The 21,776-nt window shown below is 34.4% G+C and overlaps 1 protein-coding gene across 1 annotated transcript; it reads right to left on the bottom strand.

Moving 5' to 3' along the window:
• Positions 1-4,209: 4,209 nt before the first annotated feature.
• On the bottom strand, positions 4,210-5,154 carry OR14K1 (olfactory receptor family 14 subfamily K member 1). The gene has a single exon (XM_025920233.2). It carries the CDS (start codon positions 5,152-5,154, stop codon positions 4,210-4,212), a length of 945 nt encoding a protein of 314 aa, XP_025776018.2.
• Between the last annotated feature and the right edge of the window lie 16,622 nt (positions 5,155-21,776).

The following is a 21,776-nucleotide window of genomic DNA, read 5'->3' as shown; positions in this document are numbered from 1 at the left end:
TACATATAGTGTATATTATATAAGGAAAATTATTGTTTTTTGTATAATGTATACATTATGCATAATGTTCACAGGGGCAGTAGAGAATTTTACATGCAAATGCCTGGCTATATATAATCATATCTTATATTAAAATCTTAAAAGAGAAGAAAAAGCACTCAAATATTTGTAACTCACAGAAACCTTCAATTTCTGATATCATACAATAGACTACCTATTTATTAATTTATTGCATATAGGATAGCTATTGACATTGTTTTCTGTATTTCTCTTTAAATTCTCATCAGAAGATCTTGTTATCAATTAGAGATACCTAGTGATTTAGGATGGTGAAAGCTCAGTTACCAGGACACCAGTCAGTTAAGCGTCTCATTGTTGATTTGGTCTCAGGTCATGATCTCATAGTTCATGCGATCAAACCCTGAATCTGGCTCTACACTGACAGTGTAGAAACTTCTTAGGATTCTCTCTCTTCTCCTCTCTCTGCCCCTGTCCCACTTACATTTGTCCTCTCTCTCTCTCTCTCTCAAAATAACACGCAAACATTAAAACAACAACACTCAGTTGCATAAAGAAATAGTCATTGTTAGTTTGTATTATTCAAAATGAACTACTTAAATATATGTTAGGAGCAAGAGCAGCCTGAACAAAACATTTTATGAGTCAGAGCTTAGTTTAAGGAAAAAAAAATAAAAAAAAAAAGTAAAAGGATGGCCATCTAATAAATGGAAAACAGAATTGAAAAAGACCTCAACTAGATAGAGGAAGTGGGCATGTAGTATGACATCAGAGAATCTCAAAAGATCATGAAATGAAGAGGAGATCAGCATGGGATTCACATAAGAGCAACTCCCAGACTCCAGTCTTTAGTCACTGCATTGTGCTTAGGTATCACCTGTTCCAAGCAGTGACATTAGCTTTTCTCACTTATGTCTTATGGATGGTCACCATACAAAGCTGCATGCATCGTTTCAGCAAAATTTTTAACCAAATTGAGGTCCATAATTGTTCATAAAATTTGCTTCATCTATCTGAAATTCCCATTCTAAGTTCGGTTTTGATTGTCAATGGACATTTTTGATATCTGCACACACACACACACACACACACACACACACACAAAGTAGGGAGTTTTGTTGGGTGGAGGGAAATGGCAGTCAGCACCAGGGTGGGAGTAATCTGAGGTTAAACCATCCCTCCTTATGCATACACCTTGTTTTTGTCTATGCAAAGACGGGCTAAAATTCTTTTGAATTAGGAAAGAATTAAACGGTTACTCTATTATTTTGTATTACAATGGTTATTTAAAACCATACACTTCTAAGAAAAGGAAGAGTATTTTATTTTCCTCATAGTATCCATTTTAAACAAATGAAATCAGTCCCCATCTTCTTCTCAGTTCTACTTCATTATACTACTCATTGATTCTTTCTTGTATTGAAAATTTTGTTGTATTTATATGTTTGTATATGTATACTTGTGCGATTAATAAACTACCCTTTATGATTTCCTTAAAAATTAAGTCATTACTTCATGTCCTTGATTCTAAGATAAACATTTTTTTCATATTTTACTGCTTCCATAAAAGGGTCTCATTCAAAAATTTATATATTCATTTGATGTAATGTTTATTTTTCAGAAAACAAATAACTAAATTTGTGATGCATTTGAAATGAATAGAAATGGATTGATATCAAAGTATGTTAAAAGAGATATAGCTATTTTCTGCTCAGAGCTATGATTTGCACTGTAAAAATAAACCAAAGTTTACTTCTATATGGACCTTTCACATAGGTATCATATAAACCAGTTGTTGTGTGTTAAATCAATTTGCATATTAGAAGGGAGATATATCATATATATATATGTTTGTTTATCAACAATATATATAGATGTATATATATACATCTATATATAAATATACATCTATATATATACATCTATATATTATATACATCTATCTATATCTATATCTATATCTATATCTATATCTATATCTATATCTATCTATATCTATATAAATGAGTCTCATTAGAAGAGATACTAAAGCTATTTCCATCAGCTATGTATAAGGTTTTAGAGATGGGGAAATGTGTAATTAAGTGCTTCATAATTCTCTATATCCAGACCTTACTTAAGCTACACTTTGAAATTTGGGTATAATTTGGGCAAGTATGATGTTTTTTATCAGGAAGGTAATATAAAGTTTCATAAATGCTATGATGAGCCTACAGAGCATGAAAGGTATTGATACAGACAAGAAAGTTATTTTCCCCATGTCCCTATGTTGTGAGCCATATAACTGAAAACATGCTACCCATCTTCCCTCAATCTCAGTTTTCCCATCTGTTTATATTCACATCACTTCACATTGCTAGACACCATTAGTAGAGATGGTGCACATAGAAGTGTCTGATATAGTGAAAGTGATCAACAAATATTAATTTTGATCATAAAAGTGTATGGGCTCACCTGGGTGGCTCAGTCAGTTAAATGTCAGACTCTCAATTTCAACTCAGGTCATGATTCATGGTTCAATAATTGGAGCCCCGAATAAGGCTCTGCGTTCACATTGCAGTTTGCTTGAGATTCTCTCTCTCTCTCCCTCTTTCTGTGCCCCTCTCCTGCTCACATTCATCTCACCCTTTTTCTCTCTCTCTCAGAATGCGTAAATAAACTTAAGAATTGAAAGAGCATGTGGAGTAAAGACTGAAAAGAATAACAGTGACAAGATAGTTTTCTGCAGTAATAAGTGGAAAATAATTTTGAATATTTAGGATATTGGAAATGTTATATGATACTGAAATCTGGAAAGAGTGGATATGGGATTTATCACAATGTGAGAAACAATGCCAGATGCTATTTTCTTAAGTTCCAACATTAAAAAAAGAAAATTAAACCAACATCTAGCATCAACACATTAGATAAAAATAAATTTTATAAACAGAAAAGCATCTGAATCAAAAAAAATAAAATTTTAATCAAAAGAAGCAAAGATTTAAGAGAATCATTCTCTTAAATGTATGAGTAATTGTATAAAATCCTCATCAAACACATATTAGTCAAATAAATGAAGCTTGTGGGGTGTCTGGGTGGCTCAGTTGGTTAAGCATCCCACTTTTGATTTCAGCTCAGATCATATCTTACAGTTTGTAGGATCAAGCCCCACATCAGGCTTTACACTGAAGGTGTAGATCCTGCTTGGGGTTCTCTTTCTTCTCTCTCTCTTCCCCTTACCCACTCTCTATTTTTCTCAAAAATAAATTTTAAAAAATCATTTAAAAAATAAAATAACTGAAGCTTGTGAAAAAATAAAGTATTTTTTAAAACTGCAACATTCCATTAAAATAATTTCACATTAAAATCAAATTTCCATCAGAAGATAAATAAATGCAAAATTTAGTTAAAATCATTTTATTTATTTATTTTTTTAATTTTTTTTCAACGTTTTTATTTATTTTTGGGACAGAGAGAGACAGAGCATGAACAGGGGAGGGGCAGAGAGAGAGGGAGACACAGAATCGGAAACAGGCTCCAGGCTCCAAGCCATCAGCCCAGAGCCTGACGCGGGGCTCGAACTCACGGACCGCGAGATCGTGACCTGGCTGAAGTTGGACGCTTAACCGACTGCGCCACCCAGGCGCCCCTAGTTAAAATCATTTTAAATTAAAATCAAATTTCCATCATAAGATAAATGATAAAATGTCATGGAAGTTGATAATTTTGGAGGAATACAAATATATAAATCTCATGTATATGGAGCTCAGAACAGAAGTCCAAATCAGTGAAGATGTAAAAGGAAAACATTAAGACAGAATGTGAAGGAATATAAGAGAAGATTTATTTCTATTAAAACTGACATCCTGAGGGGTGCCTGGGTGGCTCAGTCTGTTAAGCATCCAACTTCAGCCCAGATCATGTTCTCACAGTTTATGAGTTAGAGCCCCACTTTGGGGTCCATGCTGACAGCTCAAAGCCTGGAACCTGCTTCAGATTCTGAGTCTCCTCTCTGCCCTCCCCTGCTCACGCTCTGTCTCTCTCTGTCTGTCTGTCTCTCAAAAATAAATAAACATTAATTTAAAAAAACCTGATAACCTGAGGTCATTACTAACAAGGTTCCATAATATATTAATCTCTAATACAAATAATTCCAAACAGCTAGTTAATTGTGGAACAACAAAACTTCCTACTTCCTAACTTCAACTTTAGTCATCTTTCCATTATTCCACTCCTTTTAACTTTACTTAGGATTTTCCCTAGGGCTGATTTAATATCTTTGCTTCTCAGACAGTAAATAACAGGGTTCAAGGTTGGAGGTAGCACAGAATAGAACACAGACACAAACAAGTCCAGAAGAGAAGGCTCATCAGAAACTGGCTTTAAATAAGCAATAGCACCTGTTAGAAGGAATGCACTCACCACAATGAGGTGAGGCAGGCAGGTGGAAAAAGCTCTGGACTGCTTCTGTCTGGTTGGGATCTTTAACACGGTGGCAAAAATATATACATAAGAGATCACAATGCAAACTAAACATGAAAATGCGTAACAGACCCCAATGGCCACACAGACATTAATAGTTGCATATTCCTTAGAACAACTGAGTTTTAGTAGAGCAGGGACATCACAGAAGAACTGATGGATCTTAGTTGACCCACAAAAGTTTAAAGAGAATGTCCCAGATGAGTACAAGATTCCCAAGACCCCTCCATTGAGCCAGGAAATAGTCATTAGCTGGACACAGAGCCCTTTGCTCATAACACCCTCATAATGCAGAGGATGACAGATGGCAATATAGCGGTCATAGGACATTGCAGTGAGTATGCCAATCTCTGACCCAGACAGTAGTACCACACAGAAGAGCTGTAACACACATCCCAGAAAAGAGATGAAGTCACTGAAGGTGATGGAATTGAGGATGGATTTGGGTAGTGTGGCAGAAATGAGGCACAGATCTACGAAAGACAAATGCCTTAGGAAAAAGTACATTGGACTGTGGAGGCGTTGATCAAGAACTGTGAGGAGGATGATAATTAAATTCTCCATCATGGCCACTAGGTAGATCAGTGAGAAGACCACAGTATGTAGCCTCAATAGCATCTGGCTCTCAGTAAATCCCATGAGCGAGAATTCCATTAGTAGTGTTTGATTCATCATATTTTAAAATTATTTGCCACCTATTGAATAAAGAAAATATACATCAGTGTAACAAAATATTATTTACTTCTTTATTTTTGAAGTATGTATACTTTAGCATCATGAGATAGATGGAAATTTTTAAATACCAAAATATTCATATTTATAGTTGACTTGGGAATGAAACAACTATTAGCATAACAGTCCAATAGAATTGACTCAGATTCATTGTGGAAGATGAACTCCATTTTGCTCCCTAAGTGAACATTTCAAATTATTTTTACTAAATGTATTTCCAGTGGGAATTGTAGAATTGGCTCCATAATTCCAATTGTAATAGAATGCATATTTGTTTGCATAAGTATTATCCTACCTGATGCAAATTTTGATGTGAGTTAGAAGTCACAGATAAATTTTGTTTGTTATGCAATCTGTTTAAATAATTGCCGGGGTCCAGCCCCAGCAGGTCCAGGGTTTCCCGAAGGATGAAAGGCGCTGGCAAGGGTACAAATGGACACAGACAACAGCAGTATGTTAGACTGGCCGCTTTATTGTTATGAGTCTGGCAATATATATGTTAGCAATTTCCTTAACGAAAATTTCCTTAGCATGCGTCATCAATGTTTTTTGGCATTACCTAATGCTTAGAATATTCCCTTGTGCATTCAACCATTAGGGCACATCTTGGTTATTTCCTTGAGATTTCTCCTCATGCTCTTTTGCTTTTAGATTTAATTTCTCTTTTTCTCATGTTACCTTGATTATAACAATGTCTACTTATAGCCTATAAACCTCTATTTTGTTATTTCTATGAAGGGTTATCTAGTTCTTAGCATCTCAAGTGGAACGTTTACAGGGGCATGTTTTTCTGATTGTTCCCTTGAATCATTTACAATACAAAGAACAGAAGTACTCCTTTTGATCTGGGGTAGGGCACCATGGGAATCCTTGCTTTAAGATTTCCCAGGGAGACAATGTGTGTTTTGGAACCAAAGAACCATTTTGTACTTTGACCCACCAAGTCCAGTTATCATCTGGAATGCTTTCTGGGGGCCAGGTGGACACAGGAGACGGAACCTGTATCCACAAGTACATTCCCTTATTACCAGAGTAGGAATTTCGAATTCATTTGCCTCCCTCATTGGCAGGGGGAATGTATGGGGCTATCCTGCCTTTGGGCAGAGAGCGAGCAGGAGGTGGGGTGGCACCTGCTGGATATAAAGCTTCATTATCCATCTTCAGACTCTCATGGTTTTTCCCAGAGGGAGTTTTTCCTGGGGGCCATCCCCAGGAAATATCCCTGAGTCTGTCCCCATGGGTTTATTTTGAATCATTGGTGCCAATTGGATCATGGGGATGGCCATGATGAGTAACAGGAGGGATACCAGTAGCTTCCCATTCAGAGGGTCACTGTGCCTTGCCCTTCCGCCAACCACCTGGGCTGTGCCACCAGGAAGGCTGGCTGGATCGGCTCCCAGAAAATAACCATTAATATTATTTGATATTCTAATATATTATCCACTTCTCATTGAAGGACATTAAGATTTATCCCATATTTTTGTTAAAAAAAATATGTTTTGGTAAAAATGTCCTCAATAATATTTTCTATTATTTTTTCACAGATATACACTAAAACAGAAAACAATTAGAAAACTACTGTGGTAATTTTGACCAATTGGTTTACAAATGTATCATACCATTTTTTCATTAAAATAACAAGATTTAAGACTGTAAGCCAGATATTTATCATGAAACACTAGTAAATACTTAATTATTAAAAAGAACCAACAAATATTAAAGATGTCAACTATATCTAATGAGAAAAACTGAGTGCCCTCCCATCTTAAAGTCACACCGGAGTTATAATCCATGATCACTCACAAACCCCATGGGGGAGATACATGGTCATATTTTTCTCCCTCAGATCATCTTAGTCTTTAGAGACTCTCTTTGATTTTACTTTAGCATAACTTCAGTGAGAATTTATTTAGTTCTCCAAGCAGCCTCTTTCAACCTCTCCCAATATTTGTGGATTTCTCAGTGAACGCTCTAAGAAAAAAAAAATAATTAAAAAAATAATTTTCCATAACCTTTATAAATGAACCACACTTTTGATACACAAAGCTCTAATTGAGTAATAACTATAGAAATTGTAAGGACATTTTCTCCATCCTTAGAATCTTTCTCATCACCCTTTCTCTGCTTTGAGTCAGACTTTTGAAAATTTCCTGTCCCTGAGCCCATCTCTGTTGAATTAACATTCGTTTTCCCAATCATCCAATTTACACACAATGACAAGGAGTTTCTCTCAAAAGCTAAAGGTTGTGGGAATTGATAATCATTATTCTAGTTAGATTCCTCTACTTATGGTTAGCCCCTCAATCATTTTAATTTCAGTGCCTTAATTATCTGAGTAATCCAAGGTCTACATAGTGTGCAACTGAAAAAAGAGCACATTCTCCATGTGACAGTGAGCCAAACTGAAGATTCCTTTGTTCCTACTTTGATGTTTCTTCTTTACACCTGGAAAAGTAGGCTCAGACCTTCTATTGATTCTTTAACTAGTTTCTGAAACTTTCAATGTTATGGTTTTTCAACTTTAGCCAAGGTCCATTTTGTTGATCTCTTATTAACCTGTAATTCCAAGAAGTACAAAGGAGGCATATACACATAAATTGACCAGTGTTGTTTCATGTCTCACAATGTGAACATAATTTTTTATTAGTAAAGTCAGTATTTACTTTAACATCTGAAAGCCACCCCTACTGGTTTCATAATCAGACACAAGTATTGTATTTTCCACAATTAAAAATTTTCCTATAGTTTAATATTACTTTTCCATTGATTAGGTTAAATTTATAAAACAAAAATGATAATTTTTCATCTTACAGTAAACAGTTGTAGGAAGATACCTATTTCCAAATAATTACTGTACTAATGGAAACATAAAGTCATATTTCAATGTAAAAATATGTGCATATAAATTTCAAATATTTTAAAATATCTAATAGGCAACACAAATATTTCTATCAGTCCCATGGACTTTAAGCTCTCTTTCAAGATCACTTATAAAAATAAGATTTTTTTGAATATTTTGATTTCATGTTTTGTTTTGAAAGGTAACTAATCACATAAAATTGAGTAAATGAGAGAGAGTGGAGCACCCACTAAGGGAATAAGATGTTAAACATATTTTATTTTTAATTAAAAGTGGAGGATAATATACACATATAGTAAACATATAATACATAATGAATATTATTCAGGCTTCAAAAATAATTAAATTTTAACATTTGCAACAATATGGATTGACCTAGAGAGTATATTGTTAAGTGAAATAAATCAGTCAAAGAAAGACAAAAACTTTATTCATATGTGGAAAATAAGAAACAAAATAAATAAGCAAAGGAGAAAAGAGAAAGAAAGATCAAGAGAGAAAGAACTCTTAATTACAGATAACAAGCTGATGGTTGTAAGAGGAGAGGTGGGGAGGGGATCGGGTATATGGATGATGGGTATTAAGGAGAAAATTTGCAATGAGCACTGGGTTTTGTATATAAGTGATGAATCACGCAATTGTACACCTGATACTAGTACTACACTGTTAAATAACTGGAATTTGAATAAAAACTTTAAGAAATATAAGAATATCATTCATAGAAGACTGATGAAAGATTTTAACAAATATTTTTAAAATTCAAAATTAAAATTATTTTAATAGAGAACAAGTAAAAATAAAATAGCTAAGTAATTTGGAATTCTTTTCACAGTGCTCCTTAAAAATAAAGTTCTTACTTTCAAGTCAGATGAAGAGCCAGAAAACTGCAAAGAATTTTCCCATATTCCTCCAGGATCCTGTTTCATGTGTTCCTTATCCCATCACACTTATAATGATTTTTATTGAACATTTCTGACCTCTACACACCAGGATTTTTTTCTTTGTGCAGTCTCCAAGTTCAAAAAGGAAAAAGTGTCCTTAATGCTCTATGCCTATGGCAATTCTTTCTTCAATAAGGGGCAATGTTCTTAACACAGTTTCAGAGTTTTAGAGCATATAGGATTCTCCCTGGAGGTCAGACTTTAGCTGTGCCTAATTTCATTTCTCAGATTCTAAAGCCTTTGGGACCCTGCCTTCCAGTCCCATCTCTGATCTGAGAGCTGATGCTACTGCCTTTTTCCCAGTGAGATAAAAGATAAGATCTCATTTGATCTCATTAGAATAAACTGTGCAGCATTGCTTCAATTATTTATTGTATGTAGATGACCATTGAATTCTAAGATATTCATCTGCTTCTAAAGCATGTAACAATTTTAATTTAGGTCTCCATCCACTAATCTTTAAACTGATTCTAATAGTTTTAGTTCAATTTCAATAGAGAGGAACACTAAGAGACACACTCCTCTGATTTTGGGTTTAATAACATGGATTTTAAGTCCTTGAAGCCACCAATTCTCCATTGATTTTCCTTTACTATATCTCTGGTTTTAAGCCAGACTCCAGTGAGGATAACTTTCCTTCAGGTTCTCACTAATGAACAGAGATGCCAGGGTAGAAAGTCCTCCAAAACTCAATTCCTGATATCTGTAACAGTTCTCAAATAATGTCAGTGGCATTCAAATGAGCATGTGAGAGTCATGGCTTCTCTTATGGCCAGCGTCATAATGAAAGACAGCAGGGTCTTCTTATTGTTGGGATAAAGTGGGGTCTATTTGCAGAGCATGATCTGTAATATTCTCCTTATTTTCTAGAAAATAGATAATATTTTTACTCATTTGTTTAATGTTTGCTCTAAACTATTCCCTCTCCAAATATTGTGGATGACACAATTCCCATGTTTCCTGTAACTGGTTTCTATCATACAGGTGATGAGAGAACTTGGGGGCAAGCTGAGGGCAAAATACAGGCTGACACCACCACTATACCCCACCAGATGGAATATGTACAATATTCCTCAGACACTCCTGGCTACCCAAGAACAAAGGAAAGGAGTTTAAGTGCTTGCCATGGTAATATGAGAAACTAAGGCAAATACAAAATTAAGTTCCCTTACTGCCTATAGTCCATTGACAAGTCCTTGAAACTGGCAGAGTGACCTCCCTCTAGGAGCTCAGCTGCCTCTATAATTATGCTTTGCTATGAGCAAAAGAGAATCTTAGCTTAACATTATTGCAACCTTGAGGATCCTATAAGTCCACTTCCTTTATCTCAACTTTTCCAAGATATATCTGGCAATCATACTCCAAGCTTATAACCTCCCTGATATACATCTGAAGGGTCTCATGACTGAGGTTTTATTAAACAGTAATAAGTGGTGTTTTCCCTAGCAACAGCTAGCCCCTCAAGGTCCTGAAAACCTTGCTTCCAAAATATTTTAGAGACTTACTCTATCCTTGACTCCCTTCAAACCTGAAGGAATATAATGAGTCACGACCCCAGTGCAGTTCTTCCAGCCCATGGGTCCTGTCCCCATGCTTTAATAAAATCACATATTTACACCAAAGATGTCTTCAAGAATTCTTTCATAGCCATTGGCTCTGGACCACCCCACCATTACCCCAAAACGTTATCAAAGGAATCTCTTATTATTAACACCACCACATTCACCACGCATTTCTTTGGAGTGTATCTTTATCCTTATCCTCATTATTTTCTGAGGTCATAAGGGCCTTTACTAAAAGGTAAGATATCCCACACATATGGATCATTGTCATATTAACTTTTGAATCATTTTAGAAATTTCAAAACCACTTGGAATAATTTTGATTGAAATTGAATCTAGATCAATGTAGAGAACATGTTATCCCAACAATATTGAGTACCATGAGCAATGGAGATGGTATATTTCTTCAGTTTTAAAAATATTTTAAAAATTCTATCAGCAATTTTTACAGATTCAGGACACAAGTCATTCACATATTTTGCTCAATTCATCATTAAATACTGCATTTTCTTATCCAAATCTGTATTAGTCTGCCAGTGGTGCCATAAGAAAATAACACAGCCTGTGTGATTTCAACAAGAGATATTTATTTTCACATAGTTCTAGAGGTTAAAAGTCCAGATTAAAGTGTGGACAGGGTTTTTTCCTCTGAGTTATCTCTATTTTGTTTTCCTATGGCTGATCTCTTGCTGTCTCTTCAAATGACCATCCCTTTGTGCACCAGTGCCCACTGTGTCACTCTGTATGTCCTACTATCTTCTTATAAGAACAGCAATCTGATTGGATTAAGGCACCCACATATCCTTTTTTAAAGTTAATTATTCCTTAAAAGCCCTACTTTTAAGTACAGTCACATTCTGATGCTGTGGTACTTGAGAATCAATAAACGTGAAATTTCTGAGAATACAAATAAACATAATAAAAATGATACTGTTATTACTTTCTGGTTCCATTTGTCTTTTTTACTACTACAAAATATTCTAATTTAATTATGAATTAGTTTTGACATAATAATAAGCTGTAGTTGTTTTTTTTTTTTGTAAATTCCTTAAGATGCACATATTTTGTCTGTCAATAACTTCTTACTTCTTTAGGTCCTATGTTGTATTTGTTTGTTTGTTTGTTTGTTTGTTTTTTGTTTGCTTGACTTCACTAGCCGTAATGTTCAGTTTAATGTTCCATAAAGACAAAATAGAATAATATTTTCTTGCTCCAGATCTATAGGATTAAGTATTAAAAGGAAATTTGAAAAATTCACATATATGTGTATATTAACTGAGACTTCTTCAAAATAAAAAGCTTCAGCACAGCTAAGGAAACAATCAACATAATCAAAAAGCAAACTACTGAATTATAGAAACTAATTTACAAATTTCAAATCTGATAAAAGATTGGTATCCAAAATAAACACAGAATTTATAAAACTCAACACACCCCAAAAATGAATAATCCAATAAAAAATGGGCAGAAGACATCCATAGAGATTTTTCCAAGGAAGACATCCGGATGGCCAACTGACACATGAAAAGATGCTCAACATCCCTGATAGGAAAATACAAATTGAAAGTACAATGCAATATCAAGCCACACCTGTTAGAATGACTAAAACCAACAAAACAAAAAACAATAGGTGCTAGCAAGCATGCAGAGAAAGGGGAACCCCCCTTTTTTGGTGGAAATGCAAATTTGTGAAACCACTCACTCAGGAAAACAATATGAAAATTCTTCAGAAAATTAAAAATAGAACTACCATACAATCCACCCATTGTATTACTATGTATTTACCCAAAGAATAAAAAAAAAATTCTAATTCAAACATACATGCACTGGTGTTTATAGCAGCATTATCTATATTAGCCAAATTATAAAAACAAACCAAATATCCATCCCCTGATGAATGAATGAAGAATATGTGGTATATATCTACAATGGAACATTACTCAGCCATAAAAAGAATGAAATCCTGTCATTTGCAATGACATAATTAGAGCTAGAGTTTATTATGCTAAGCAAACTCAGAGAAAGACCAATACCATATGATGTCACTCATGCGTGGAATTTAGGACACAAAACAGATAAGTATATGGTAAGTGAAAAAAAAAAAAAGAGAGAGAGAGAATGAAGGAAGCAAGCTATAAGAGACCCTTAATGATATAGAACAAACTGAGAGTTGATGGAGACAGGTGGATGGGGGATGTGCTAAATAGGTAATGGGCATTAAGGAGGGAACTTGTTGGGATGAGCACCAGCTGTTAAATGTAAGTGATGAATCACTAAATTCTACTCCTGAAACCAAAAATACAATATGTTAACTAACTAGAATTTAAATTTAAAAAATGGGCAAAAAATATCCTGGAAATCTTATCTAGAGAAATTAGGCATGAGATATAAATGACAGTTATCCAAATAAGAAAGAATGGAGTACCTACAGAAAACAATAAAGACTCCACCAAAAAAAAAAAAAATGTGAGAGCCAATAAACAAATTCAGCAAATTTGTGGGCCAGAAAATCAATATACCAAAAATCTGTTGTATTCCTACATACTAAATGATCTGAAAAATAAGAAAAACAACTTATTTAACAATAACACTAAAAAGAATAAAACATTTATGCATGTAATAAAAGAGGTGAAATATCTCTACAATGGATAGAATATTAATTAAAGAAGTTGAAGAATAAATTAATAAATGGAAAGATAATCATTTCATGGATCAGAAGAAACAGTATCGTTAAAAAGTCCATTTTTTCCAGGATTGCCTGGGTGGCTCAATCAGTTAAACATCTGACTCTTGATTTCTGCTCGTGTCATGATCTCATGGTTTGTGAGATGGAGTCCTGAATTGGGCTCTGTGCTGACAGTGTAGAGCCTGCTTGGGATTCTCTCTCCCCCTCTCTTTGCTCCTCCGTCATGCTCACTTGTTCTCTCTCTCTCTCTCTCAAAATAAATAAACATTTAAAAAGCCCATTTTCTGCAACCTGAGCTATCCCAGCCTGAGTGGCAGGGCCCAGGCTGTGGAAGGATTGGTGACTGCAAGGCAGCCCACCGGCAGTGAAGCTTCTTGTACTCCCACTTTTAGGTAATTTGGCCTTAAAACTATCTGGGGTATTGTCTGTTGGGGAATTGCCCTTGACAGGCCCTCTGGGAAAAGAACCAATAGGAAAGAAAATAAGGTTCCGCAAGAAATTGTGCGGCCTTACATTTAGCCCTCACCTTCCCCTATGGAGACTTCTCTACTTACAGGAAGGATAGCCTCATACATTTGCCAGCAAAGGAGGCCAACTATGGAGAGACATATGGATTTGAAGCCCCATTCCAGCAACTAAGGAGTGTATCTCTTGGCACAGGTGACCTCAACTCTGAGGCCAACCTGGCCCCCGGGAGGCATTCCAGATGATGACTGAACCTAGTTGGTTTAGGTACAGAATGGTTCATTAGTTCCTAGTTGCATTGTCTCTCTGAGAAGGTATGAGGCATGGGTTTCTACGGTCCTTTTGGTCCCTTTCTGGCACCTCAGACTGAGGCAAACACATTGTTCTTCTGGCATCATGTGGTTAGGAGGCCATGTTCCTGTAACTGTTCCACTTTAGGTGTTGAGAAATGGATGGCCTTTCATGTGAACAGCAAAGCAAATGCTTTATAGACTATAGACAATTATAGATAAACACAGATGCATAATGGAATAATGTAAGAAATTAAACTATAATCGAAGGGTATGAAGGAACATTATGAGAAAATCGCCATGTTATTTCTTAAAGGTTGATTAGACATAGGAACGTTTTTAAAATTAGGTAATGTTAGAAAAACATAGATGACATATGCTACAAGTAAATCACTAGCATATATAATGCCACGTTTGCTACAATAAATCAGCCAGTTTAACACACTGCTGTTGTCTGTGTCCATTTTAATTTTAATTTTAATTTTTTATTTTAGTTTTTTATTTTTAGTTTTTTTTAATTTTAGTTTTGTTTTATTTTCACTGATGCCATTCTTCCTTCAGGAACCCCTGGTTACTGGAGCTGGTCTCCGGCACCCATTCTTTCCAGTTTCAATACCGTCCCTATCAAAATTCCAATGGCAATTTTCAGAAAATTAGAATAAAAACAATCTGAAAATTCATATGGAATCCAAAAGTCCCCAAGTAGCTATGAAAATTTTGAGCTAGAAGAGCAAAGCTAGAGAAATCACATGTTCACATTTCAAATTGCATTACAAAGCTATAGTAAACAAACAGTACGTTACTGGCATGAAAACAGTCATATAGACCTATAGAACAGTAGAGAGAACCCAGAAATAAACACAACCATATATGTTCAACTAATTTCAAAAAAAAGCCACATGAATACCCAATGGGAAAAATAATAATCTTTTCATCAGTGGTCCTGACAAAACTGAGTATCCACATGAAAATTATAAAACTGTACTCCTTTCTTAAACCATACACAAAAATTAATTCAAAGTATTTTAAAGACTTAAACATAAGATCTGAAACTATATACCTGGTAGAAGAAAATATAAGAAAATATTCTTGACATTGGTTTTGGAAATGATTTTTTTTAAATATGAAATTTATTGTCAAATTGGTTTCCATACAACACCCAGTGCTCATCCCAGCAAGTGCCCTCCTCAATTGATTTTTGTTTTTAATTCAACACCAAAAGAACTGACAACAAAATAAAAAAAAATCACCAAAAACAAAAGAAAACAAAAAAAAAGGCACACACACACAAAATAAAAAAAAAAAAATAACACTGATAAATTAAGAAGTTTATGCATAAATTAAGAAGTTTATGCATTGCAAACTAAACAATCAACACAATAAAAATGCAACCTATGAAATGGGATAAAATGTTTCCAAAGACATTCAAATGGTCAATAGATATATGAAAATGTAATAAGCATTCCAATCATCAGGGAACTGCAAGAATATCCCACAGTGAGATATCACAGCACACCTATTATGATGGATATAAAAACAATTAAGGATATAAGTGTTGAGAAAGATGTGGAGGAAAGGAAAACCTGTACATTCTGATTGGTAATGTTAACTTACAGACCCATTATGAAAAACAATATGGAGTTTCCTCAAAAAAATAAAAATATAGGGGCGCCTGGGTGGCGCAGTCGGTTGAGCGTCCGACTTCAGCCAGGTCACTATCTCGCGGTCCGTGAGTTCAAGCCCCGCATCAGGCTCTGGGCTGATGGCTCGGAGCCTGGAGCCTGTTTCCGATTCTGTGTCTCCCTCTCTCTCTGCCCCTCCCCCGTTCATGCTCTGTCTCTCTCTGTCCCAAAAATAAATAAACGTTGAAAAAAAAATTTAAAAAATATATATATATAACTACCATATGATCCAGCAATCCCACTTCTGGGTATACAGTGAAAGGAAATACAATTTCTATGTCAAAGAGATATCTTCACTCTCAGGTTTATCATCACATTATTCACAAAAGCCAAGACATGAAATAAACAAAATGTCTGTCAATGGGTTAATAGCTAAAGAATATTTGATTTACATACTTACATACATACATATATCCATATGTAAATACATACAATTGAATATTATTCCATATTTTAAATAAGGAAATATTGGCATTTGCAACAGGATGGATAGATATTATGCTAAGTCAAATAAACAATATCTAGAAGGGAAAATATTGCATGATTTAGTTGTATCACTGACAATGTAGAATCTGGTGTGGGGAAAGCCAAACTCATAATAACAGAGAGTACAGTGGTTGTTGCCAGGGTTGAGGATGTAGGCAAAAGTAAAGAATTATAATAATAATAAGAGTATATGGTGGTTTCCAGGGGCTTGAGGGATAAGATCTTGGGAGGTAATTGCTTAATAGATACAGTTTAAGTTTTGCAAAATGACAAGAGTTATGGAGATGGATGGTAGTGATAATGGCACAATTATGAGTGTACTTAAGTAGCAATGAATTCTACAGTAAAATGGTTATGATAGTAAATTTTATATATTTTACCACATTGAAATAATTGGAAAAACTATTCTTAAATATTTTATTTAAAAATGAATGTATTGTACTGTACCTAATAAACCCTACTCAGTATTTAATACTTTTTTTTTTAGTTTATTTATTTTGAAAGAGAGCATGAGCAGGGAAGGGGCAGAGAGAGAAAGGGAGAGAGAGAATCCCAAGCAGATTCCATGCCTTCAGTGCAGAGACGGAAGCGGGGCTCAACCTCATGAACCACGAGATCATGACCTGAACCAAAACCAAGAGTCAGACACTCAACTGACTAAGCCACCCAGATGCCCCAAAACTACTCACTCTTAAACCCCAGAAAACAGTGATCTGTTTTCTGACTATAATCTTACTTATTAAAAAGAGTACCTTTAATTGGCTTCTCCATGTAGCAAAATACATTCAAGATTAATCCATGTTGTTGTGTGAATTAATAATTTATGCCTTTATATTCTGGGTATAATATATAGTATAATAAAATAGTATTATATTATATGGTTGACCTATACTTTTTTTTATTCATTCATATATTGAAGGAACTTTAGTTGCTATCATCTTGATGAGTATAAATAACTACCATAACATTTATATCCAGGATTTAATTGGACATAGGTAAGTATTCAGAAACAAAATTTATTGGTCATATAGTAAATTTATGTTTATTCTTGCCAAAAATGATGTCTAACTTCTCATATAATATATTAGTAAATAGCACTTTCAGACCATTTCCCTTCTCTGAAGAAAATGAATATAAAACCTAAAGATAATACAAAGAGTAAACTATGTAAAATTACTGCAGGATGATTAGTAGTTGACAGAGTCTGGAAAGAGGATTTTGCTCACTTGAGGGAGAAGACTACAGGAGTTTAATAAATTAACTTCCTTCATCACAGTTTTAACCATTAGTATACATACAATGTGCAAAGCACTCATGCTAGTGGTGAATGTCACACTGGTAAAACCATAATCTTCCTTGAATGAGGAATGAGAAAAAAAAATGTAGGCGAATATGATTACTCAGTGAAGAGATATTTTATTTTTCTCAAGTTTTTATTTAAATTTAGTTTCTCAACATTCATTATAATATTAACTTCAGGTTTAGAATATACAGATTCAACACTTACACACACTACCCAGGACTCACCCAAACAAGGGCCCTCCTTAATACCCATCACCAATTTCATCCATTTCTAGCCTCTCCCCCAACATTCCCTCTGGTAGCCATCACTTCATTCTCTACAGTTAAGAGTCTATTTCTTGTTTTGCCTATCGTTCACACACACACACACACACATACACACCAGTTTATTTGTTTTGTTTCTTAATTTCCATATAAAAGTGAAATAATATGATATTTAATCTTTCTCTGACTGACTTATTTTGTTTAGCAAAATACCAGAGCTAGCACCACCCACATTGTTGCAAATGGCAAAAATTCATTCTTTTTCATGACTTAGTAATATTCCATTATATATATATATATATATATATATATATATATATATATATCACACCTTTTTAATCCATTCATCAGTCAATGGATATTTGGGCTCTTTCAAAAATTTGGCTACTGTTGATAATGCTTCTATAAACATTGGGGTGCATGTATCCTTTCAAAATAGTATTTTGTATTCTTTGGACACTTATTAGTGCAATCACTGGATCATAGAAATATCGATTTTTTTAGGTCTCGAATTTTATTTAAATTCTAGTTAGTTAAAATACAGTGCAATATTGGTTTCAGAAATGAATGATGTGTCACATATATCAGCCAGTGCTCACCATAATAAGGGTCCTCCTTAGTATCCATCACCTATCTATCCCATCCCCCACTCACCTCCCTCCATCAACCCTGTTTTTTCTCTATCATTAAGAGTCTCTAATGGTTTGTTTTCTTCTCTGTCTTTTTTTCCCATACCCTATTTTCATCTGTTACTTAATTTCCACACATGAGTGAAATCATGTGGTATTTGTCTTTATCTGACTATTTTTCTTAGCATAATACTCTCTACCCCATCTACATCGTTGCAAATGACAAGATTTCATTCTTATTTATGAGTGAGTAATATTTCATTGTGTACACATACCACATCTTTATCCATTCATCAGTTGATGGACATTTATGTTCTTTCCATGGTTTGGTCATTACTGATAATTCTGCTATAAACATCAGGAAGCATGTATCCCTTTAAGTCAGTATCTTTGTATCCTTTGAGTAAATACCTAGGAATGCAATTGTTAGATCATAGGGTAGTTCCATTTTTAACTTAATGAGGAAACCCCATACTGATTTCCACAATGATTACACCAGTTTAAGAGATCCCCTTTATCTGCATCAGTGTCAGCACCTGTTGCTCCCTATGCTCTTAATACTAATCATGGTGACTAATGTGAATGATACCTCACTGCAGTTTTGATTTTTATTTCCCTGGTAATGATATTGAGCATCTTTTCATGTATGTGTTGTCTACCTGGATATATTTTTTGGAAAAATGTCTATTCATTTGATTTTGTCCACTTTTTAACTGGATTATTTAATTTTGGGGTGTTGAGTTTGATCAGTTCTTTATAGATTTTTGTTACTAAATGCCCAGTGTTCCCAACACTGTTTGTTGAAGAGACTATCCTTTTGTTCCACGGGATATTCCTTTCTACTTTGTTAGGGAGGAGTTGACCATATGGGTATGGTTCCATTTCTCAATTTTCTCTTCTGCTCCATTGATCTATGTTTCTGTTTTTGTACCAGTAGCATAATGTCTTGATCACCACAGCTTTGTAATATCATCTGAATTGTGGAATTGTGATGCCTCCAACTTTTCTTTTCTTTTTCATTTTTTAATTTTTTTTTAACGTTTATTTACTTTTGAGACAGAGAGAGACAGAGGATGAATGGGGGAGGGTCAGAGAGAGAGAGGGAGACACAGAATCTGAAACAGACTCCAGGCTCTGAGCTGTCAGCACAGAGCCTGACGCAGGGTTTGAACTCACGAGCCATGAGATCATGACCTGAGCCGAAGTCGGATGCTTAACTGACTGAGCCACCCAGGCACCCCTCTTTTCTTTTTCAAGATTGCTTTTGCTCTTTGAGTTTAGATGTGGTCCCATACAAATTTTAGAATTATTTGTTATAATTCTGAGAAAAATGCTTGGGGTATTTTAACAGGGATTGCATTAAATGTGCAGATTCCTTTGGGTAATATAGACATTTTACCAATATTTGTTCTTCTAATTCATAAGCATGGAAGGTTTTTCTTTTTCTTTTTCTTTTTTTTTTTTTTTGAGTTTTGGCAGATTATATATTTTATTTATTTTTTAACCAGTCAATTTTGTTTTCCACCAATGAGCATGCAATGTCTTTCCATTTCTTTGTGTTGTCTGTTACTTCATCAGTGTTTTATAGTTTTCAGAGTACAGGCCTTTCACATCTTTGGTTCAGTTTATTCCTAGATATTTTATTCCTTTTGGTGCAATTGTAAAAAGTAAACAATTGGATTTTCATCAAAGTAAAAAGCTTCTGCACAATGAAAGAAACAATCGACAAAACTAAAAGGCAATCTATGAAAAGGGAGAATATATTTGCAAATTAGACATCTGATAAAAGGTTAGTATCCAAAATATATAAAGAACTTATAGAGTTTAACACAAAAAAATAAATAATACAATTTAAAAAATAAGATTGTTTTCTTAACTTCACTTTCTACACTTTCACTATTAGTATATAAAAAGTCAACACATTTCTGTACATTGACTTTGTATCCTGTGACTAAATTGAATTTATTTATCCGTTCTAGTAGAGGTTTGGTTTTGTTTTTTGTTTTTGTTTTTGTTTTTTTGGGTTTTTTTGGTGGAGTCTTTAGGATTTTCTCTATATAGTATCATGTAATCTGCAAATAGTGAAAATTTTAATTCTTCCTTATGAATTCAGAAGCCTTTCATTTCTTCATTTTTGTGTTTGTTTTTGTTTTTGTTTTTGGTGATTTCTGTGGCTATGACTTCCAGTACTATGTTCAACAAAAATGTTGAGAGTGCACATCTTTGTCTTATTCCTGACCTTAGAGGAAAAACTTCCAGTTGCTCTTTATTTAGTATGATATCACTGTGGGTTTTTTATATAAGGTCTTTAATTTGTTGAGACATGTTCCCTTTAAACTGACTATGTTGGGGGTTTTATCATAAATGTAATAACTTTGGCAAATGCTTTTTCTTCATCTATTGAAATGATTATATGCTTTATATCTTTTATTTATGTGATGTATTATGTTGAGTGGTTGCAAATATTGAACCACACTAGCATCCTGGGAATAAATCCCACATAATCATGGTGAAGATTTTCTTTTTAAATGTGTTGTTTAATTTGATTTGCTAGTGTTTTGTTGAGGATTTTGCATTTATGTTCATCAGAGTTATTGCCTCGTGGTCTTCTTTTTGTGTGTGGTGTCTTAATTGAGTTTGTTAGATACCTTTATCTAGCTTTATTATTAAGGTAATGCTGGTCTCATAGAATGAACTTGGAAGTTTTCCTTCCTCTTCTATGTTTTAGGATAGTTTGGGAAGAATATTTATTAACTATTTTTTAAATGTTTGCTGAAATCCCCCTGTGAAATCATCTAGTCCTGGACTTTTGTTTGTTGGGAGTTATTTTATAATGAGGAAAATATCTCATTCCAAAAAATATGATTTCATGAAAAGGAACAAAGATGTGAGAGAATCATATTCTTCAATGTATGAGTAATTGTATAAAATCCATCATCAAACATATATTAGTCAAATTACTGAAGCTTGTGAAAAAACCAAGTATTTTATTAAACTGCAAAGCTTAGCTAAATCATTTTATTTATTTTTTTGAAATATTTTACTTTTAAGTAGTCTCTACACCCAACTTGGGCCTTGAACCTACAACCCAGAGTTCAAGAGTCACATGCTCTACCAAGTGAGTCAGAATTGCATGTTCTACTGATGGAACCTGCCAGGTGCCCCAAAATTATTTTTAATTGTTTAAGTTTATTTATTTATGTTAAGAGAGCGAGTGAGAGAGAGTAAGCATAGGAGAGGCAGAGAGAGGGAGAGAAAAAAAAAAAGAGAGAACCCCAAGGAGGCTCTGCGATGTCAGTATGGAACCTGATGCAGGGTTCCAACTCAAAAACTATGAGATCATGACCTGAGCCAAAATCAAGCTGGACACTTGACTTACTGAGCCACCCAGGTGCCCC

This window comes from Puma concolor, chromosome A1 (genome assembly GCF_028749965.1).
Source record: "Puma concolor isolate L17-30 chromosome A1, mPumCon1.1.hap2, whole genome shotgun sequence".
NCBI lineage: Eukaryota > Metazoa > Chordata > Mammalia > Carnivora > Felidae > Puma > Puma concolor.
Note: the sequence above shows the minus strand (reverse complement) of the source record. Positions and strands in the feature narration are given on the sequence as shown.